The 20,119-nt window shown below is 40.6% G+C and overlaps 1 protein-coding gene across 15 annotated transcripts in view; it reads right to left on the minus strand.

Moving 5' to 3' along the window:
* The window catches only part of Epb41 (erythrocyte membrane protein band 4.1), a 150,997-nt gene that overhangs the window by 22,694 nt on the left and 108,184 nt on the right, over positions 1-20,119 (minus strand). For 4 of the 15 annotated variants that reach the window (XM_029539721.1, XM_029539716.1, XM_029539720.1 and 1 more), the window contains exons 12-16: positions 19,302-19,489; positions 15,676-15,732; positions 15,473-15,514; positions 14,507-14,569; positions 9,372-9,548 (exon numbers count right to left, since the gene is read on the minus strand). In XM_029539721.1, coding sequence (XP_029395581.1) covers positions 9,372-9,548; positions 14,507-14,569; positions 15,473-15,514; positions 15,676-15,732; positions 19,302-19,489 — 527 coding nt within the window. Of the gene's footprint in view, positions 1-5,224; positions 6,913-7,285; positions 7,337-9,371; positions 9,549-14,506; positions 14,570-15,472; positions 15,515-15,675; positions 15,733-19,301; positions 19,490-20,119 lie in introns of those variants that run through there. The other 11 variants (XM_029539724.1, XM_029539718.1, XM_029539725.1 and 8 more) reach the window with 8 other exon arrangements.

The following is a 20,119-nucleotide window of genomic DNA, read 5'->3' on the forward strand; positions in this document are numbered from 1 at the left end:
TGGTAGTCAGCAAGTTCTATTAAGACCACAGTCAACGCAGGCAGAGAATGCGGGTAAAGACAAGGGCACCGTGTCGGTCATGGGATTTCATGTTCCAGAGAAGATCCACCTGATGCCGTTTTCCAGCTTCCATAAACAAAACAGTACCAAAGCCAGAAAAAAAAAAAAAAAAAAAAAAAAAGAAAAAGAAAAGAAAAGAAAAGAAAAGAAAAGAAAAGAAAAGAAAAGAAACCAGCTTTCTAGTCTGTGAGGGAAATCTGAAAACTAGTCCCCACAGGCCAAATTCCAGTCTATCTTTGATTTTGTATGGCCATGAGCTAAGAATAGATGGTTTTTATTTTTATATTTTATTTTTAAAAAAGATTTATTTATTTATTATATACAAGTACACTGTAGCTGTTTTCAGACAGACACCCTAGAAGAGGGCATCAGATCTCATTACGGATGGTTGTGAACCACCATGTGGTTACTGGGATTTGAACTCAGGACCTTTGGAAGAACAGTCTGTGCTCTTAACTACTGAGCCATCTCTCCAGCCCCTTAATAGATGGTTTTTAAATGGGCAGGGAAAAATATTTAGTGGCATAAAAATTTTACAAAAATAAAATTTTGTGTCTAGTGATTCTGACTGAGATGCAGTTACACTTAGCCCCATCTCGTTTTTTGCTGTGGCAGAACTGAGCAGTTGTGAGAAGCCTGACTCCTTACTGTGTCACTCCTCAGAGAAGCTGTGCCAACCACTCATCTACCTGACACAAAAACTCTCAAAAGTTTGATAGGTTTTGTTTTTATAGCATATAAAACAATAGAAAAACATCAGATTGATGTCAGCGATGTATATCAGATAAACAAACGTTCCGTTAATGACATCATACTCCAGGTTGAACTTAAAACATATGAGCATGTACACCAGACTTGGAAATACATTCCAGACTGAAAATAGTTGAACAATAGCTATGGTAAAGGAAAATCAAACCAAATTACAAGATGTTAACAAACGAGTGCAACATTTACCATAGTGGCATCCAACCTTTAAGTAAAGCAGGGACTACAGACCATTAACTAGAAAAGCTCTGCACAGGCTTTCGTGGCTGCCTGCACTTAGGGATTAGGCATATAGTGATCAAATTTGTCTCAGTACAAGACAGTCCATGTAAAAGATAGAGGTTATCCATTACCATCTGTTATTAGTAATTTAGTTCACACATTGATTACGTGTTATATACAAGGCAAGGTGGTACCTGGGATCCACAGGTGGCAGGTGGCAAACAAAGAACAAACCAAAGGCTCACCACTGATACAGACAGCAATCCTCAAAGGCTAAAAACTAAGATTAACTCCACAAGAGAGCTGCCTTTAATTTAACAAGAAGTTTCAGAGATTTAGTTCTCTTTCTTTTTTGAAACATGGTCTTCAGAGTATAATCTGGTCTGGCTTCAACTGGCTCTCCTGCCTCAGTCTCCCGAATGTTAGCATAACCAGTTCTGCACAGTTACACCCAACTCAAAGAAACTCTACAATTCCCGCATTAGGATTGGTAAGCAAAGCTGTGGAGAAGCTCCCCAACTTAACAGAGTGAGTTCGGCTGTCCAAATAACACAATCATCTATCATGGGAGGTACTCAGGCACAAGCTGCAAAGCCAGCTTCTAAATCTCTAAATGATGTTGTTCCCAGAGTTGAATGTCAGAGGCAAGAGGACTTAAGATCTTTCAGACCCTAGCCTCAGAAGTGCTGTCTTTCTGCATCCTTGCAGAGTGCAGGAAGTAACTATGTTTTCCCGTTCACCTCTCTCCCCTTTCCCCTTCCTACCTCACACCTCCTCCTACCACCCAGTTCTCCTTTCTGCTTTTCATTGTGCTGGGGATCAAATCAGGGCCTCATGAATAAATACACTCAGTAACTGGACTCTAACCCTTTAAGACAGCGGGGAATGAAAACAAGAAGCTAACTGCTTTTGTTGATTTAGGGGTCAGAAAAGATAGCTGGGATTTTGTTTTCCCTTTTTTAAATCTTAGATGTATCTATTAATTACCCAAAAGAGGATTGTAACCATGGTAAAAGGAAGGACACTGTAACCACCCAGTAACAAAAACTGAGGAAAAACCTTTCAACAAGCTGCCATCTATTCATATAGATAAACTGTTACTAAAGTTATTTCATTTTTAGCCTGTATTTCTGACCTGTGGAAATAATGAGCAATGGTGGCAGGAATTTTATTTACCAAATAAAATCCCCTAAATTTAACCCTGAGGGTCATAGCCCAGTACTGGCCTAACTCCAGAGGCTCCCTAACCACAAGAGCAAATCTTCCTCACCACCCGGTTGCCTGTTCCCAGCCACTTCAAGTGGGCTTCTCTATCTGCCCTTGTACAGGGGACCCTAAGGCATGAGAAGTGACAGCGGCACCCGGAGAGCAGCTCACTAACACTGGTGCAGTAACACAGAGGAGGCAGCTGAAGGAACCCCACAAAGCAGACAACAGAATGAAAGGATTTGTCTCAGGTTCTGGTGTCAAGGTCACGAAGAGCAGGGAGTGAGTAGTTAGTAATGAAGAAAGGGAGGCTTCCATGTGGAGAACTGTGACCTTCACGACTTCATCATCTATCTGAAGCGTAAAGGCAGAGGAGGGCAGCTCTGCAGAATTCCTCAAGGGAGCAACAGTAAGAGAGAAGTTGATCTTGGTTTTCTGTTTTCTAAGTAAATGACAACTGGGTGTAAGCATGCATTCTTACTGGTGATAACCCCTAAAAGTAACTGAGTCTCAGGGATACTGATGCCCTGTGGGTTTATCATAGAAACCACCACAGAGGTGACTTAGGAAGGCCCTGGGTTCCCCAGTGACAGCAGGGCAGCTTCAGAGGTGATTCCAGTCTACTCTTGATCAACAGGCAGTGCCCTCCTGAAAGTTTTTACTAACCATGTAAACAAAGTTGTAAAACTTGCAAATGGGATCCACTTCGTACTACAAATGCTAGCTAGCAATAAGCAAACAGCTAAAAGACAGATGCACAATATAGAAATTGGGCTTATTCCTAAGTGTGCGCTGCTCTGAAAACACCATATGAATTTATTAAGACCTGGATAAATCTGGAAAAGCATTTTTAACTTTACTAGTTTTGAGTGCATTGTCAAACATCAGCCAGGATCAGACAGAAATAAACATGGCTGCTTGCTTACTACACAAAGAATCTCAAGAGTTTCACACACGTCTGCTTTTTAAACATTCTATCTTCCTAGCTCCTCAGGGACTGAGGACCGAACATCATCACTTCCTGAAACATGGTGCAGAGTTGTTCTCATGAGGTAGATTTGTCTGTTAGAACTAGGTGGAAATATGGGCACCAGATAGTTAAGTCCTTCTCAACTCACTCTGGAAATGATTCACAGGAAAGCAAGGCAAACCCCCAACACTTGACACAGGTCTGTATCAATATCCTTAGTCCAAATTACTTCTGGACCTGCCATCAAGGAAAAACTGGGTAAAGTGGTATCCAGTTACTGGACCACCCATGATACCGAGAATGGAGTGAAGGGGGGGGATGGGGGGAGAAAGAGATTCCGTCTGCAGCTTCTTGTATTGGCAGCATAAACTGGAGCCCACCCAGGGCAGGAACAGCTGATGTTTGTCCTCCAATAACTATGACTATATCTTTTGAGCCCATGTTCATCAGCTCTGTTCAATATAAGGACTTGGTACCCACTTAGCAGCAGCTTTACCAATAAGAAGTGGCTCCTTTGTTAGCAAAGATCTCTGGCGATCCTTGCTCACTTCAGAACACGGAACAGTACCATTGGCTCACACTAAACTTTTAATGGATTTGAAATAATTCAAATATATAAAAGAAAAAAATCCAGGGTGACGTTTACAATAATTAATAAAAAGTTGTGTACAATGATGGAAACTGGAACTGTAGGAAATATAATTTGAAAGTTACAAAAGTACTGATAAAATTTTAAGGTTAATTTTTAATTCCTAAAAAAACTTATAATAACATAAAGAATGCTAGTTTTAATTGTTACTTCTTTAAGGAAATCTTACATCTGTTTCAAAGGTAAAGAGGCTTCCTTATGGTTGTCATGTCCTACCTTGCAAAGCAGTTCTGCAGTACTTTAGAGGGCTTTGCAATCCCTTTTCTTACGAGTGAATCAAGAAATATGCTGATTTACAAAATGTTTGTTATAAATAGACATAACCTGTAACACAAACCATATATATCTAGATTTTTTTTCTTAAAAATCTAGCCAGATCCTTGCTTCTTTTTCCAGTTTTTTTTCCCTAAGTCTAATAATGACAAAGTATACCATATAAGTTTTCAGTATTTATCAGACAATCCTATCTGTCAAAACAACAGATCAATACTGAGCACCGAGGAACAACAACACAATCCTTGGTTTTACTGTTTTACTCTCTCCTCCTCCCTCCCCCTCCACCTTTTCAAAGGCAAAAGCCATCTTTAGAAATTTCATTGACCAAAAAGCACTAAGGAATAATATAAAAGATAATAGTCTCAATGTGATGACTCTAACTCAAGAGTCCAAAAATAGCATTTGAGAAGTTAACAACTCATTCAGATTGATGCGTCCATATGCCACAGAAAGCAAGAGACATCATGCAAGGTTAATATAGTAAGGTGAGAAACCACCACTTTAGCATCTAAGCGGTGCTCTGAGGAGGGCGTGCTCATCTCTACATCAGGGAAGCCTCATAATCAACATGCAAACTGGACACATGTCACAATGAAAGCTTAGAGCCAAGGCTACTGATTAGAAACAATTGATTTTAACACAAGTGGGAGAACAGGTCTGAAATACAAGGAAACAGTATCGTTTAAGCTTATTATAACAGTTAAACATTGCTTCTAGCAACAATTACTTATGCCATAAGGAAATAACAATATTTTAATTTAGAGAAAAGTGTGTTGACATACAGATCTCAAGATAATCTGTACTCCAGGACTTTTAAAGGTAGGTAGTCTGAAATTTTCCACCCTGGCTAGAGGCCATGGGACACCAGCACCATTTCCCTAAACAAAATGAACTCTATGCATGAAAAGTCAGCATTTAACCTCTGCATGATTCTTCTCCACACCAGGCCAAATAAAGTTGCTTATTCCATACAGCTCATAAACACTCACGAAAAGGCCACAGGTGTCAAAGCCCCTTCCAGAAAAGGCCTTTTGTATGCACTGATTAGACACTCTAAGAAAAGGAGTGGTTATGGATTTTTTTTTTTTTTTGGATTAAAATTTTCAATTTAAGGCTTTTCAAAGGTTGGGAAATCGAATTTCTTCTTAAACTACAGAGCCCACGCCAGAAAAATGGCTATAGAAGACTGGGAAAATAGTCCATTAAATGTTTTCAGAGTGTCCCAGTCTGCGTGAGACACTGAGAAGGGGACATAGCAGGTCAACAGTAAGAGCATGCACGGTAGCTTTGAGGTGAGTGCCACCTGCCATATACCTCCATCTGATTTGCCTAAACGAGTTAACTTCGGGGTAGGAGCACGGGTGGGCCAATCCATTGCTACTCCTTTTTCCTCACAATGTATACTCTGCAGAGATTCACATTTTATTATTGACAGGAAAAAGAACCTCCAGAGGTCCCTATGACAGTGAACGCTCAGGATCCGAGGTGTGATGTGGACAATTACACATTCCAAGCCAGAGACAGAGTTCGGTGGTTTTAGTCTTGACATGTCAGATGAGCACCCTGTTTTCCAATCACAGAAAGATCAACCACCAAACAGCCAGGGCAAGGACCAGGAGAAAAGACATCATGAAAGGAATACGAGGCGACGGAAAAGCACTAGAGTAGAGGCGGCACTTTTTGAGAGCCTTGTGTTCCTCGGGGATTGGAATAGAAACCTTGGGAGCAATCTCTTCATTTTCTCGCTGGGGCAAGGTTCTCTCAGTGGATCTCTCTGGCCTTTTACTGTTCTCTTCACCCTGTACTAACAGAGCACGTTCTTGTGTCTGCTTTCACAGTAGAAGATCAAGAAAGACAGAGAGATGAACAAAATGACAGATGGAAAATGCTTAAGTGATTCTTGGGGATGTGCAAAGGTGTGGGAAGATCTCCTGGATGCTCTTGTTCTAGCCCCTCGCTACTTTGGCAATTTACCCTGCAATTTAACTATGTGACTGAATTAAAGTTTAGTGTTTGGAATAAATCAGTGTTGCAACACTTGGGAGTTCAAGCAGTCACCTGCTTCCCCTCTCTCTGTCACTTACTGAGGCTATTCGTGCATGAATGTTTTTCCACATATGGATTCCAGGTCATTTTTAACTGCTTTGATGCTGCTGCCAATCATCAATGCGTCAGACAGTGTCAATAATGAAGCATTCTGCTTGTCATGAATGAAGTTACTTTTACTAACAAACAGAATGGCAGAATATAAAGAGCAATTTTCATATCTCTTCAAAAAAGACTCTGACTGCAATAGCTCAGTATGAGAATTCGATTTTGCTCAGTGGAATAGAAGTAAAGACTGCAAGATAAGATCAAAATTATAAATTGTATCATGTGTCTCCAGGGTCTACCCTGGGGTGGGGCAGCCACAGAGAAGAACAAGAAAGGCAAATACTCCCCCACAAGACCTCAGTGATTGCACAGCCTGGAAACCCTCACTGAAATGGTTATGATCATCATGAAGGTTTATATACTTAGCAAATACTTTTGATAGCGTTTAAGGGAGTCTCCCCCAGCTCCCCAGTTGGTCAACTTGGACCTTTTCTCCCCTGCATCCCTGTATCCTGCTATCCATGATCAAGGCAGATGGCATCTATGAGAGGAAAAACTTGGCTCTGAGTTCCTTTAGCTGAGCTAGCCTTCTCTGGTCGGTCTGGAAACTGAATACCGGTTCTTTGCACACCCCTAAGTGATATGTATCAGGGATAAAGTAGCTAGGGCACTGGTCAGCAAAAAGAATAAAAGGAAAGACAGGATGCAAAATTATAATGATTTTTAAATGAAGATAAGGTGGGAGAAGAAAGACAACATAAAAAGAATAGGGTATAATTAAATTCATTTTCTCTCTGAGTATATACTAACAATTTCATGCAGCTTTTTCAACCAGCCATGCGCTGTAATAAGCAAACTGAGGACTGCAGATGCTGCAGCAATGGAGATGTGGTGTGTGGGGCAGAGGCTGTGGGTGTGGATTTACTAGTGTAGCCAAAAGAAAAACATGATTCAGCCACTGTGGTTGAGTCTGGGGTGCTCTGGTTAGTGGCATGACAAGAGCAAGTTCTGCGTGAACAGCACAGTCACAGCAGCCAAGTTACCTCTGGCCCACCAACCTTTCTTTCCGAGGGGAGGAGAGAAGTTTTCTTCACCTGGTCATACACAAATTATATAAGTTCAGTTGCCTTGCAATGCAACAACAAAGCTGCCAAAGGTAGGAGAGGTATCCCCAGAAAGCAGACACGTTAGCCTAAACAGCAACATGTGCCAGAAGTGGAATTGTCCCAGCACAAAAGATTAAGACAGTATAGTTATTTATTCCTTCCTTCGTTCAGAGTGTGTGTGTGTGTGTGTGTGTGTGTGTGTGTGTGTGTGTGTGTGCATGTACCCGCATGTGTGTGCATAAAACTAAAATTATATGAGCACTTCTCATGGATCAGTTCAAGTTTATAAGAAGTCATTTCTTTCAAGTTCAAAGAATGGTACTGGCATCTCCAACCCACCCTCGGATAATCTCTACAGGGTTTCTAGCCAAAGACATAAGCTATTTTCGGAAAATAGAGACCAATACAAATTTACCAATGCCATCCAAGAAAGCATCAAGTTACTTTTACAAGTTACTTTCAGAGTTCAATTCAGAACTTCAAGAAAAATATGCAGTTACAGTGTGTGTGTGTGTGTGTGTGTGGTGTGGGTGTGTGTGGTATATGTTAATAGATGAAATAGCAACAAGCCACTTACATGAAGCACACCAGGTAAACAAGGATGTTTAAGATTCTCTAGTCTATAAACAAGCTCAACAAGACGACAAATAGCGTGTTCAGAGCATTTATTAGGCTTTGGTTGGCCAGATCCTCTCAGTCAATTCAAACCACAACTATCCTTGGACCTTTATGAGTCTTATTTCTAAGGATACATAAAAATGGATTATCTGCCTTTCGGAGTGATAGTCTCACCCAGAAAGAAGGGTTATTTTACCAGTTCAAAGTACATACTTAGAACACAAAAACTAATGTATATGTATGTTCGGGGAGGGGTCTGAGGGACAACTGAATTGACCTGGCCACTCCAGTAGCTATTCAGCTGCCTGTTACAGAGGTAGCCTCCTACCTCACTTGTGAAACTGTTAGCCAATTTTAATCCAAATTTTAAAACTACAAAAGGTATTCTTGGAAGAGTTTTTAATCCCTGTCTGCAGTTCCAGAAACTAAGTAATAAATGACATATCTGGATAGAATACCAAGAATCCTAAAAAAAAAAATTTAAACCCAATTTTTGTTTTGTTTTGAGAGTCTATATCTGGTTCAGCTTCAAAATCCTATACTTAGATGATCCTTCTGCCTCAGCCCCACAAGGATTGAAACTGCAGGTGTGTGCCTGGTAACCTCAGGATTTTATTGGAGATATTGCTTTGCCTTTCACAAGTAGAGCTGCTATTGTTTGGGGGCCAAAGTGAGCACACCATTACATCAGTCATTAAGTTATGGTGACCATTTATACAGATGGCATACTGGCTAAAGATAAAGACATTTTAGATATAAATTTGACAAGATGCCACCTTTAAACAGATTTATTTATTCTGTAGTAGGGTTTCCAAAGTAAGAAATGGCAACAACAATAGAGAACAGACCCTGAAAGGTGTCTCTGGTCTCTTCTGATCATAACTGTCTCATAAAACAGCTGGTTGAAGGTCTGATGTTATGCAAGATCAGTCATCAGTTGTTTTTCTGAAATTGAACATTCTCCATTCTCTGGCTTCAGGGCCTCTTTTGTTTCTTACATAACTGTGAGCCATCATTCCAGACATTTCTAAGTTGTTCAAATGGTCAAATAAAGTTTTAAAAAGATGTACTCCCTTCCAACTGTGACCTTACTAAGTTTAGCAAACTCTCTGGTCTGGGAAGGCACTTTTTCAATATAAACAAAGCTTTACTGGCATGAAGTCAGTTTATAAACACAAACTAGCCAGAAGCAGGCAGCTTTGAGCATTTCTCACTAGTAATTCTAAAGGACTCCTTACAACCAAAGTGAGCTACCTAAATGATCAGGAGTGTTTTATAGCAGCAACAAACTGTTAAGGTATCAAAGCCAAATTTCAGCTCTAAACTTTCCCACCCAGACTATTAACATACATAACTAACATACTTATTGCACACAGACTCACAGTCATGTAGACACAGTACTCACTCCATCTCCAGTAGGGACTTGCCCATTGATGTTAAGAGTCCGGAAGGGTGAGTGTGTGGATAAGCGCTTGTCCCACTCGCTGGGCCGTGGTTCGGGTACCGATTCCATAAAGTTCTTTTTCAGTTCACTGATGCTGGCATGATGCTTTTTGATCTCTTCTTGACTCTTGTCTAAATCCTACAATTGAAAGGATAAAGACACAAAACAATAAATAGTTGGGACAAAAACACACACACACACACACACACCTAGGGCAACCCAGCAGAGTGGGCACTGCAGAAAACATGACACTCAGGACAGGTGTTACTGGCCTGCATTTTGCATTTAGATTGTAAATATACAACACTGTACATTCCTTTGCCTGTATTTTTTTTTTAAACCAAAGTGCTGTACTTGGAAGCAATGAAGCATTACAGTCCATAGCTGTGCAGTTAAACTGCCCGTGAGGTGCTTGTTCCTTGACTGTGTCTCCTTTTCCACCAAGGATGCAAAACCAGATCTCTACTTCTTCATCCCGAGAAGGCAACCCCACAACTCCATTAGCCTCAGCTTGAGGAGAACTGATTTAGGCTCAGCTCAGGCAGGATGGAGATAGCAATAGGGAAACTGATGAATGAGGGGCATGGTGAATAACCTCAGCTTCTACTAGCTGCTGTCCTTGGTAAGCTGCAACTGAGAATCCCCCCCTTCACTGTAATACCTTCAAGTCTCTATTATTATTAAGGCCTGTTTTGATTCAATAATTTATTACTAAAATTCTTATTTCCAGACTTCCAAAGTCAATTGTTACTACCTGTAATAAAATGACTTTGAAGATTTTTTTTTAAAATTATTCACCCATACGTGTTCAAGTCAGGCCAGAGGACAGCCGCAGGTATTCCTCTGAGGACAGAGACAATGTTCATCTCTTTTGAAGCAGGGTCTCTCACTGACTTGGAGCTTACCAAGGGCTAGGCTGGCTGGCCACCAAGGTACAGGGATGCTCTGGTGCTCACTACCCCAGCTCTGGAGTGCAAGTGTGCACTCCCACGCCCAGCACTTTCACATGGGCTTTGAGGCTTAAACTCGGGTCCTCACACTTTTACAACTAAGCTATCACCCCTATTTTTTTTTTTGTTTGTTTGTTTTCAATGTTTTCCCTACAATATAAAAACCCCATGGTTTCTGGTTTCACTTGGGCCTTCCTGGGACTTACACTGCGGGAGTGGCTCAGTGATAGAGTGCTTGCTATCAAGCACAGGGCCCTGGCTTTAATTGCCAGCACCATTCACAAAGGACTTCCAGTGTCAGTCAATAGAGTCTCATATCTCTCCTTGATAATTTAAAACAATCCAATTGTTCCAGCAGTTTGAATATTAGGCAACTGGAGGTCGCCTAATAGACTAAAGGTTCTTCAAGATAACACTCTAAGGAGAGACAATCAAAACTAAGGATAATAAAGCATAGGCTAAGACATATATAGGTTTTTGTTGTTATTGTTAAAGAGATGGGTAATAATTTTTTTACAAGGGATATCAGACCAAGAGGAGTCCGATAAATTTAACTTGAAGACAAAGACTCAAATGTTTTTTTGTCTACCAAATACATGCTCATACAAAAGTTTGAGTTTTGGGTCACAATAGTTGGAGCCTGCAGCTATAATACAATCTTGTGTTTACTTCCCATTAGGGCAGCATAGTATCAAAGAAAAGCATGATGCAGAATAGATCCCTGGCATGCTGTGTAAACTTTGGGATTTGCCTATTTTTGGCATTGTGGGAAATAATTTCACTTTGGAAAACAAAAATAAAAACAAAACAATATGGAATTTTTTTGGATCATTTTTTTCCCCTCCCTGTAGGCAAGAAAGACCTTCACTAAATAAAACTTTGTCCAAATTGCTATCTAGGAGAAAACAATACAAAACCCAGGGACTCGCATGACATCTGGATTCTGGGGCCGCCCCTTCAGAAACTCATGAACCAACTAATCCGTCTCTATTCCCCAAGACTAACCTATGTGTATTCGCTTTGAGAGCAAAGAGAAAACTAACCCCAAAAAGGTAACTGTAGTTCTCCATAACCAGCACCTCTCACTTACTAAGAAGAAATGTGAGCCTGTCTTAGGAACTTGAGCTTCTCCCAGGGAAATGCCTATGCTACAGCTGAAAGCAAGAAGAGAAGCTCAAGACTCAGCCCTGGGCTGAGCAGCTGAGACCTGTCAGGCATATGAGGGTCTGTGACCCAGCTCCTCACGTGACGTCAAATCTGTTTGGGCCAAGAACAACCTAACACATTTGGGATGATTAAAAGTGCAAGCAAGGCAAAACAAAACCAACCATGAGATACTGGGATAAACATAATCCAGACCCAGCCTGCACTGAGCCTGCTGATTTGTGATTCTTCTTGCCTAGCTTTTCACTGATTTGGAACCTGAGAAAATATATTTTTCAATAAAACAGGTAGCTTCTGAGGGAGCTTTCTCCATCCTTCTTAGCTGTTTTATTGGAAACCTGTGGGGGCATAGAATAAAATTAAGATCTCAAAGGGACCTGCTCCAGATAGAATTTGTCACAGACATTAGCTACAGGTTCTCTCTGGGAGATGGAGGAGGAGGCGGTAGATCTAAAAATGAACTCGACCTTATTTGTGCCAGAACAAAGCATTAGTGGGGGTGTGATAAGGGAAAGTGGGAGGGATGCTTAAAAAAAAAAAAAAAAAAAAAACCTTCAGAGCGACAGAGAACTTGAGAGAATTTCCTTGGGGTCACTTCTTACAATAACTAAGGAATGGTGGCCAAATTATGCCAGGTTATGTTCAGGTTAGATAATTTTTAAGGCCTATCATCTTAGGATTTTAGCAGCAATAAAACCAAACACTTCATTAAATGTAAAATGTTCTCAAAAGGCAGTTAGTAGTTTTAAATTTCAAACACACACTTATTCAAAAATCCCCTCTCAGGGCTCTCAGGAAAACGCCACGGAAGAAAACACAGATGACAGAGGAATTTTGTGAGTCTCAGAAGCCACAGCACACCTCATGGAAGAAATGATAAATATATGATTGGCACGGCAGGTTCAGGTACTACTTGCAGTGGGGAGATGCTACTCCAAGAAGAGGAGACCACTGGACATGTCTGTCCTTCCTAATCTCCACACAAAAGGTCTCAGGCCTCAGATATGGGCTAAGATGGTGACTCAGTGTCCAAGTTTGAAACACAGAAGAGTCCCACCTTAGAGGGTCTATGTTCTAGGAGGCAAGCAGATGTCAAGCACGTGGCCCTGTGCCATCGTTCAGAACACAATTAATGAGGGTCACCCATAAGGTTTAATATTTGTATTAAAGTGCCTTACAAAGCAGATATTCAAAATATAGCTAGTGACAAAAAAGAGAATAAATAATTCTTACAGGCCATATATTAAAGATTATGAGACTGGCCTTAAAATATAGAGCTGAGAATGACCTTGACCCCGATCTTCCTTCTCAGCCTCCCAGGTGTGGGGATTAAAGATGTGCTACTGTGTCTAGCCAGAGAGCTACTTTGTAAAGTTTCCTCAAACATGCCCACTGGAGACATTTAATGCATGGCCCTTCTCTCAGGTCTCAGCTGCATGCTATCTCACCTGATACAGTTATCTCACCTGATACAGTGGCTCACGCCTGCAACACCCACATTCAGGAGGCCGAGGCAAGGAGAGCGCTGAAGCACAAACCTCCTAGAGACGCCCCTGTCTTAGAGTAGACCCCCGTAGCAGAGCCAGGTTTATCTCCTACAGGTTTTCTCCTAGCTTGAAGCTATGGTGTCGCTCTTCCTTTCTCTCCCCCTCAGCGCCCCACACTGTAAGCTTCCTGCAATCCTCCTCAGGGAAGCTACACCCCTGATGTAAGTTTATACTCATTTCTTTTGCTTCTGCCTTGATTGTTACATAATGCAGTCTTCCCCTTCTATTTAGATTTGCTCATGTACAAACTACACTGGTCCCACTTTCTTCCACAGAGAATAATTCCAGTATCCTTAATTTTTCTCATGAGGTTTCTTTAATCCCCAAATTGGTTTTACATCTCATATCCAATGTGGAGCTCCAGACTAGGAAAAGTCTATGAACTGAGGTAAAAATCTGGTCACTATTAAATGTAATAGAAAAAAGACTTTAGGATGTGTGCACATTACTCTTTCTGGGAAGAAAATGGTCCTTAAAAACCCTAAACTCCTTAGTCAGATTCCAGCTTTACCAACTTATCAGCTCTGTGGCCTTGGAGAAACTACTTAAATTCCTTAACTTTGGGGGCTGGCGAGATGGTTCTGCAAGAGCACTGACTGCTCTTCCAAAGGTCCTGAGTCCAAATCCCAGCAACTGGTAATGAGATCTGATACCCTCTTCTGGTGCTGTCTGAAGACAGCAACAATGTACTTATTTAAAATAATAAAAAAAAAATCTTTGGGCCAGAGCTAGCAGGGCCGACCAGAGCCAGCAGAAGTCCTAAATTCAATTCCCAACAACCATGTGATGGCTCACAACCATCTGTACAGCTACAGTGTACTTATATACATAAAATAAATAAATAAATCTTTAAAAAAAATTCCTTAGCTTCAGTGTTTTCATCTTAAAAGCAAAAATCCTACTCACGAGCTTGCTTTTATAGTTATGCCTGTGGTAATCACCCCTCAAATGCTATGCTCCCTCCCAACCTTTCTTCAGGAACTTTGGTTCTCTTCAATGGGGAAGCTCATGAGAATTTTGATCACTTTTCCTCTTTTTCTCTTTTTAAATATTCTTCTCAGTTCGGGGGTGGGGGTGGGTGGGAAGGACAGTACAAATTTGTTTCATGGGACATTTACAGTTTATAGTCTTAGAAAATTCAAGAAACTTTTAGCAATGCTATTTGAATGTTCTGAAAGGGGTTAAACCAGTAGAACCCTGAGCGGGAGAGGCAGCTCCAATCATATATTTTTAGATAGTGTGAGAGATGCAAACTAAAAGTTAGGAGAGATGAGTGCTTATCTTCACGTTTACCAACATGCAAAAGCAGTTTTAAACCTAAACGTCTCTCATGCAGTGGCATGCAAACCCAAAGGCAGCGCAGAGTGAAGGGGTCAGCACAGAATGCGGAAGGTTCCAGGCCACCAACTGAAATAAGCTTCAAGTTCATACAAACCTCCAACATTAAATTGCTATGTCTGATATAAATGTTTTCACCATCTAGTCTCTCTCTCTTTTTCTGTGAAAACGAAAGGGAGAAAAACAGAAGCATAAAAAAATTAAAATGTTGTTCTTGCGGGGAAACAAACTGCAAATTGGCAAACAAACAAACAAAAAAACAATTAAAAGTAAATGTGTGCGATGCAACAAATGCCAACATGAAATGGTCACAGAAGCACAGGGGCACAGAGAGCATGGTTACCAGAGGGAATGGATGACCTTGTTTGCGAACGATGGAAAGCCGTGACTGTGGTATTTAAATAGACAGTGTTCCTGCTTCATTGCTTCTAACACAATCAGCTATGATTTGAAAATGAACTATTTGAATATCACCTTAAGATAATATATAACTCTAAAAGGTCTGAACACTGCGTACCATGGAGTGGAGAAATACTGTGAAAACGTCTAGCCTTTTGGAGAGTTTTATACTTCTGAGATTGCAGTATCTGAATGTCTACAGTGTTCTGGATTTAATCAGCTAACAAGTACATTCAGTAAGAACTGGTTCATCCCACTCTGAGGCTGGGAAACAAGCATGCAGCAGTTAAACACACACTGTTAATTCTGGATGTTCCTGCTATGGTGGCTTTTGTGATAAATGTGTATAAAATGCTAGTAGGTCTACTAATATGATGACACTGGGAAAGCTCTTGTAAAGTCTGAACCTGGAAGACAGGTCTGGCCTGCACAATTGCATTTCATTAAGATACTTAAATATTGAAAGCTTACTTGGATAAAGCCTGTCCATAAATAGTCTAAGTGTGTGTGAGTGAGTATATGTGTGTGTCTTTGTGTACATACTGTCTCTCTTGGAGTAATTTCTGATGAAGAAGAATCAAAGGCTGGACCACTGTCTTTTTAATACACTGTACCGGGCATGGGTGAAATGGTGGCCTAGCTGTGAAAGCGAAAATAGGCTAACCTTCCTCATTCTTATCAGATCTTCACCTTTTCCTGCAAGCTTCTGTTTTGCCACAATTCAATAAAGAAAAAAAAAGATAAAATATTGGCTCATTGAAGTTTATTTGAACCTTTTATTTATTTTTAAGGTAAAGAGGAATGGGGAGTATTAAGAACTGATAGGGGTGGGGAGGGGAAAGGGACAAGTGGCCTGTTGGCACAAACCTGCGTTTGGTCACCATTTGAGGTAGGTACTGTGACCTCGGTGTGGGTTTTTTCCACCTACATTTAAGAAATAAAATAGTGAAACATTTTAGGTTAGCAGGCTTCTATGAATAGTTAAGCTGCTTCATGAAGCTGGGGGTGAAATATACTGAAAATGATGACCACAACAGGGAAGGTTTTATTCCCAGTACCATCTGGTAGTTCATCATGACAGTTTCAAGGCTGAAGAGGTAATATAGGTAACCAAATTACTAAAAAAAAAACTGAGTTGATCATCCTATTGATAAAAAGGCATTCTAATTCTTATTTATAAAAAGGTACAAAGGGAGTAATCTGGACTTAACACTATATTGTATGTTATTGTTTACAACCTAGAAGTGTGTGTGTGTGTGTACACACGCACGTACAACACAGCACTTGTGTGGAGCTCAAAAGACAATCTCAGGTGTCATCCTTCACCTTCTACCTTGTTTAAGATGGTCTCTCTCGTCCACTGAAGTGTATGTGTATTTTCCTGATTCTGCCCCTCTTCTCCCAGTAGGGGCATGTTGAGATTACAGATACAAGTGCTCCTGAGGGTTTTGAGGATCTGAACTTAGGCAAACACTTTATCCTGCCAGTTATCTTCCCAGCCCTCCAGTACTTTAAATCATATTTAAGGACAGATTTACAAATAAAGAAATAAATGTGTAATATACATGATAGAAACAAGTAGATAATTTTTATAGTAAACACACATGTAATAAAACGCATAAGACACTGGATAGGTAAACACAAAAGACTGTTAGTTGATCAATACATTTAAGGAGACAGTTTATTCTTCAGTTCATCGAAAGAGAACATCAAAATAAATTACATGCAAATTGTAACCCACACATGCAACTAACTACCTTCCACCTCAGCTGCAGCTTCCAACACTGCAGTCTCCTCTCTAGGAACCCACATGCTTGGCAGACAGGCAAGATTTATCCTTAGTAGTAGCAGAAGAATACTATCCCAAGGATGCTGTGTGTATCTTTAGAATACAGCTAGAAATAACCATCTTGTATTCAGAGACTGGAGTAATTATTTTAAAACCTGATTATGACAAGGGAATGCCATACAGTGAGTACTGCACAAAGCGCTGTGTGTTTCACATTTAGAGATTGACTTGTCTTCTCTAAGGGTTAAACAGCTTTGTTATATTACTCATGTTTTACAGAACCTCGTAATCGTGTGATCTTGACGTATTTCTTTAACTTGCATACAGCAGCACTACTCCGGAGAACAATGTGCCTGTGCTACTGTCTCTAGGTTGAATATAAAAACATTAGGTGACACCAGACTCTGTGGTACTGCCAAACACATATGCACATTCAACCCAGTGAGCAAGTTAATTCACTTGTCTGAGCTTTACTTTTCTTCAGTAATAGAATAAAGACAATGTCTCGGTTTCCGGTTTGTTTGTTTTTGAGACAAAGTTTTACTATGTAGCCTGGGCTGGCCTCCAACTCCATTTCCAAAGATCTGGAATTACAGACACATCCCATCATGCCCTACTTAGAACAGACATAATGTCTTCATAGAATTATGTATACACTGCAAATACTAGTTTTAAATTATTTCATAGAGCTTAAGTTCATTGTTTAGACGATACGTCTTTTGGGTCTTTAGTAATCTAGCAGCAGAAAATGGAGAGCCACTGCTTCAGTTTAAGAACTGAGGCCAATCACCCAGCCTTGACCTGAGTGAGACTATGTGCATGGTCTTACTGTAGCTTCCTGTACCATATTTGATTGATATCCCTGAGAGGTATGCTCTTTTCTAAGAGGAGGTGGGGAGGTGAAAAAGGAAGTGGGGAGAGAATGGGGAAGGGGGAGGGAGGGGACACTGCAGCCAGGATGTAATGACAGAAGACTAAATAAAAAGGGAAAAAGGAGTGAGAGCTATGGGGCTGGAGAGATGGCTCAGCAGTTAGGAGCATTATCTCCTCTTCCAGAGGATCAGGGCTCAATTCCCAGCACCCTCATTGCCTCACAACTGTCTGTAACTCCAGTTCCAGTGGATCCAACACCCTCACACAGCCATACATACAGGCTAAACACAAGTATATATATATATATGTGTGTGTGTATATATATATATATATATATATATATATATATATATATATTAAATGATGAGAAAAAAAAAAGAATTGAGGCCAAAAGAGGAGAGCAGATACATACCTATAGTCCCAGCTATTAGGAAGATTAAGATAGAAGAGTTTCTTGACTGCAGGTGTTCAAGACTAGCCCGGGAAACATGCAAACCCCATTTCATTTTGCCAAAGCTTCAAAGGCAAAAGAAACTTATTTTTGATGTATTTGCATGCTTTATGGGCAAAAGGAAATCTAGTGAGATAGCAGAAGGCCAGCAGTGTCTTAGCCATTAGTGTCAGGGAGACACCTCCCCACCCCCTTGACAAGTCCAACAGCCTCACACTCTCTAATCAGTATGGAAGAGTCAAAAGTGTAGGTTGAGGGCTGGATTGATGGCTCAGCGGTTAAGAGCACTGGCTGCTCTTTCAGAGGACCTAAGTTCAAAGCCTAGCAACCACATGGTGGCTCACAACCATCTGAAATGAGATCTGATGCCCTCTTCTGGAGTGTCTGAAGACAGCTACAGTGTATATAATAAATAAATAAAATCTTTAAAAAAAAAAAAAGTGCAGATTGATATATTCCAGCATTAAAAACTGAGCGGGTATTCAAAAAACCACACGGAACCTGAAGACCAATGTCATGGACACCAGGCAAATGTCACTACAGAGAACCTGTATGTCATACTTAGCAGTTAAAATAAAAATAACATTTGCTCACTGTTCTACATTGAATCAGATATTTACCAGGCTCCAACAGAACAGCCTGATCTATACACTATCAGTATGCAAATGAGAAGGCACTCCCCCAGGTCCTAACATAAAGTGTCATTCTCAGGAACGCCACTTCTCATATCCCTTCACAAAAATGAGACCTGCATCTACTAAAACAGACCTGAGCTAGCACTGTGTAAACTGTAAAAGCTTGAACATATATAAAAGATTAGTCTAGCTATGATTTCTGGGAGATTTGCTAATTAACCAGTGATTTTTCAACTCAGCACAGTGACTATGGTTATACTCAAAACTCAGAATGATCAACCTGGAAGCATAATTTTTCCCACGAAATAGATCATCTCCTTATCTAGCTGTTTAATGGTTAAGTGTCTGTGCTGGAGAGATGACTTAGCAGTTAAGAGCTCACAACAATCTGTAACTCTAGTTCCCAGGAGATTTTATGCTCTCTTCTGAGACCTCTGCAGGTACCAGACATGCACATGGTGCATATACATAAATTCAGGCAAAACACTCAGACACATCAAATAAATAAATAAATTTTAACCCCCCCCAAAAGGAAATCTTTAAGTAGCTCTATAAATGTGCTTTATGCAAATCTATTCTTTGAAAATCAAATTCTAGAAAAATACACAGGCGGTTGGTAAGAGATGATTTCTTTTAGAAACAATGAGAAAAGGGAACTTTTTTGGGAAGCTGTAAGATTCAGTTGCTCTGAAAACACGTGTAACTCAAGAGTGTGCTCTAGCTGACCTCGGCATCTAAGACATACCTTCCATGCTTCTGTGGGCTCCGGCTCAGCCAACTCAGCTGGCTCTTCTCCCCGCTTCTCTTCAACCTTCACAGCTTCCTTTGGTGTTTTTTTGATAGGTGCCCCTGGCCCTTCTGTGACCTGACTCTGAGCAATGGCTGGGGCAGAGGTGGGCCGAGGACTTCGGTCTGTGGACTCAGTAGCTGCTGCTGTGTGAGGAAAAGAGGGAAGATCAGACAAAGGCAGGTGTCACTCTCCCGACTGACCTCAAAGTCACAGGGTGAAACTGCCAACCCAGGATACTCGGGAATGTTGCAGCCTCCTGTATCTGTCATATAGAGGAGAACACAAACTGCTTTTTAAGGGAGATGATGGCAACAAGATAAAATGTCCTCAACAGAGAAACCAGGACATCTAAATCACTGTTTCATAAATGCTAAATTTGAATAAAGACTGAAAAACGAAATCAAAACCCACTTAACTTATAGTCTGTTTAAAAAACAAAAAACTTGCAATAAAGCATGGATTCAGGGTAGCTCTCCCAATAACCAGCTTTGAAATAAATGTTTATTTTTAGATGGTCTCGGGAACCTAACCATCACATCTGATTTGGTGAGGTGGATGAAGCCTGTTGTCTTGTTTTTGGTTTATTGTTTTCTATGAAGCTTCTACAAAATTATTACAAAAGTAAGAAAGGAAAGGAAAGGAAAGGAAAGGAAAGGAAAGGAAAGGAAAGGAAAGGAAGGGAAGGGAAGGGAAAGGAAAGGAAAGGAAAGGAAAGGAAAGGAAAGGAAAGGAAAGGAAAGGAAAGGAAAGGAAAGGAAAGGAAAGGAAAGGAA

This window comes from Mus pahari, chromosome 6 (genome assembly GCF_900095145.1).
Source record: "Mus pahari chromosome 6, PAHARI_EIJ_v1.1, whole genome shotgun sequence".
NCBI classification, from domain to species: Eukaryota; Metazoa; Chordata; class Mammalia; order Rodentia; family Muridae; genus Mus; species Mus pahari.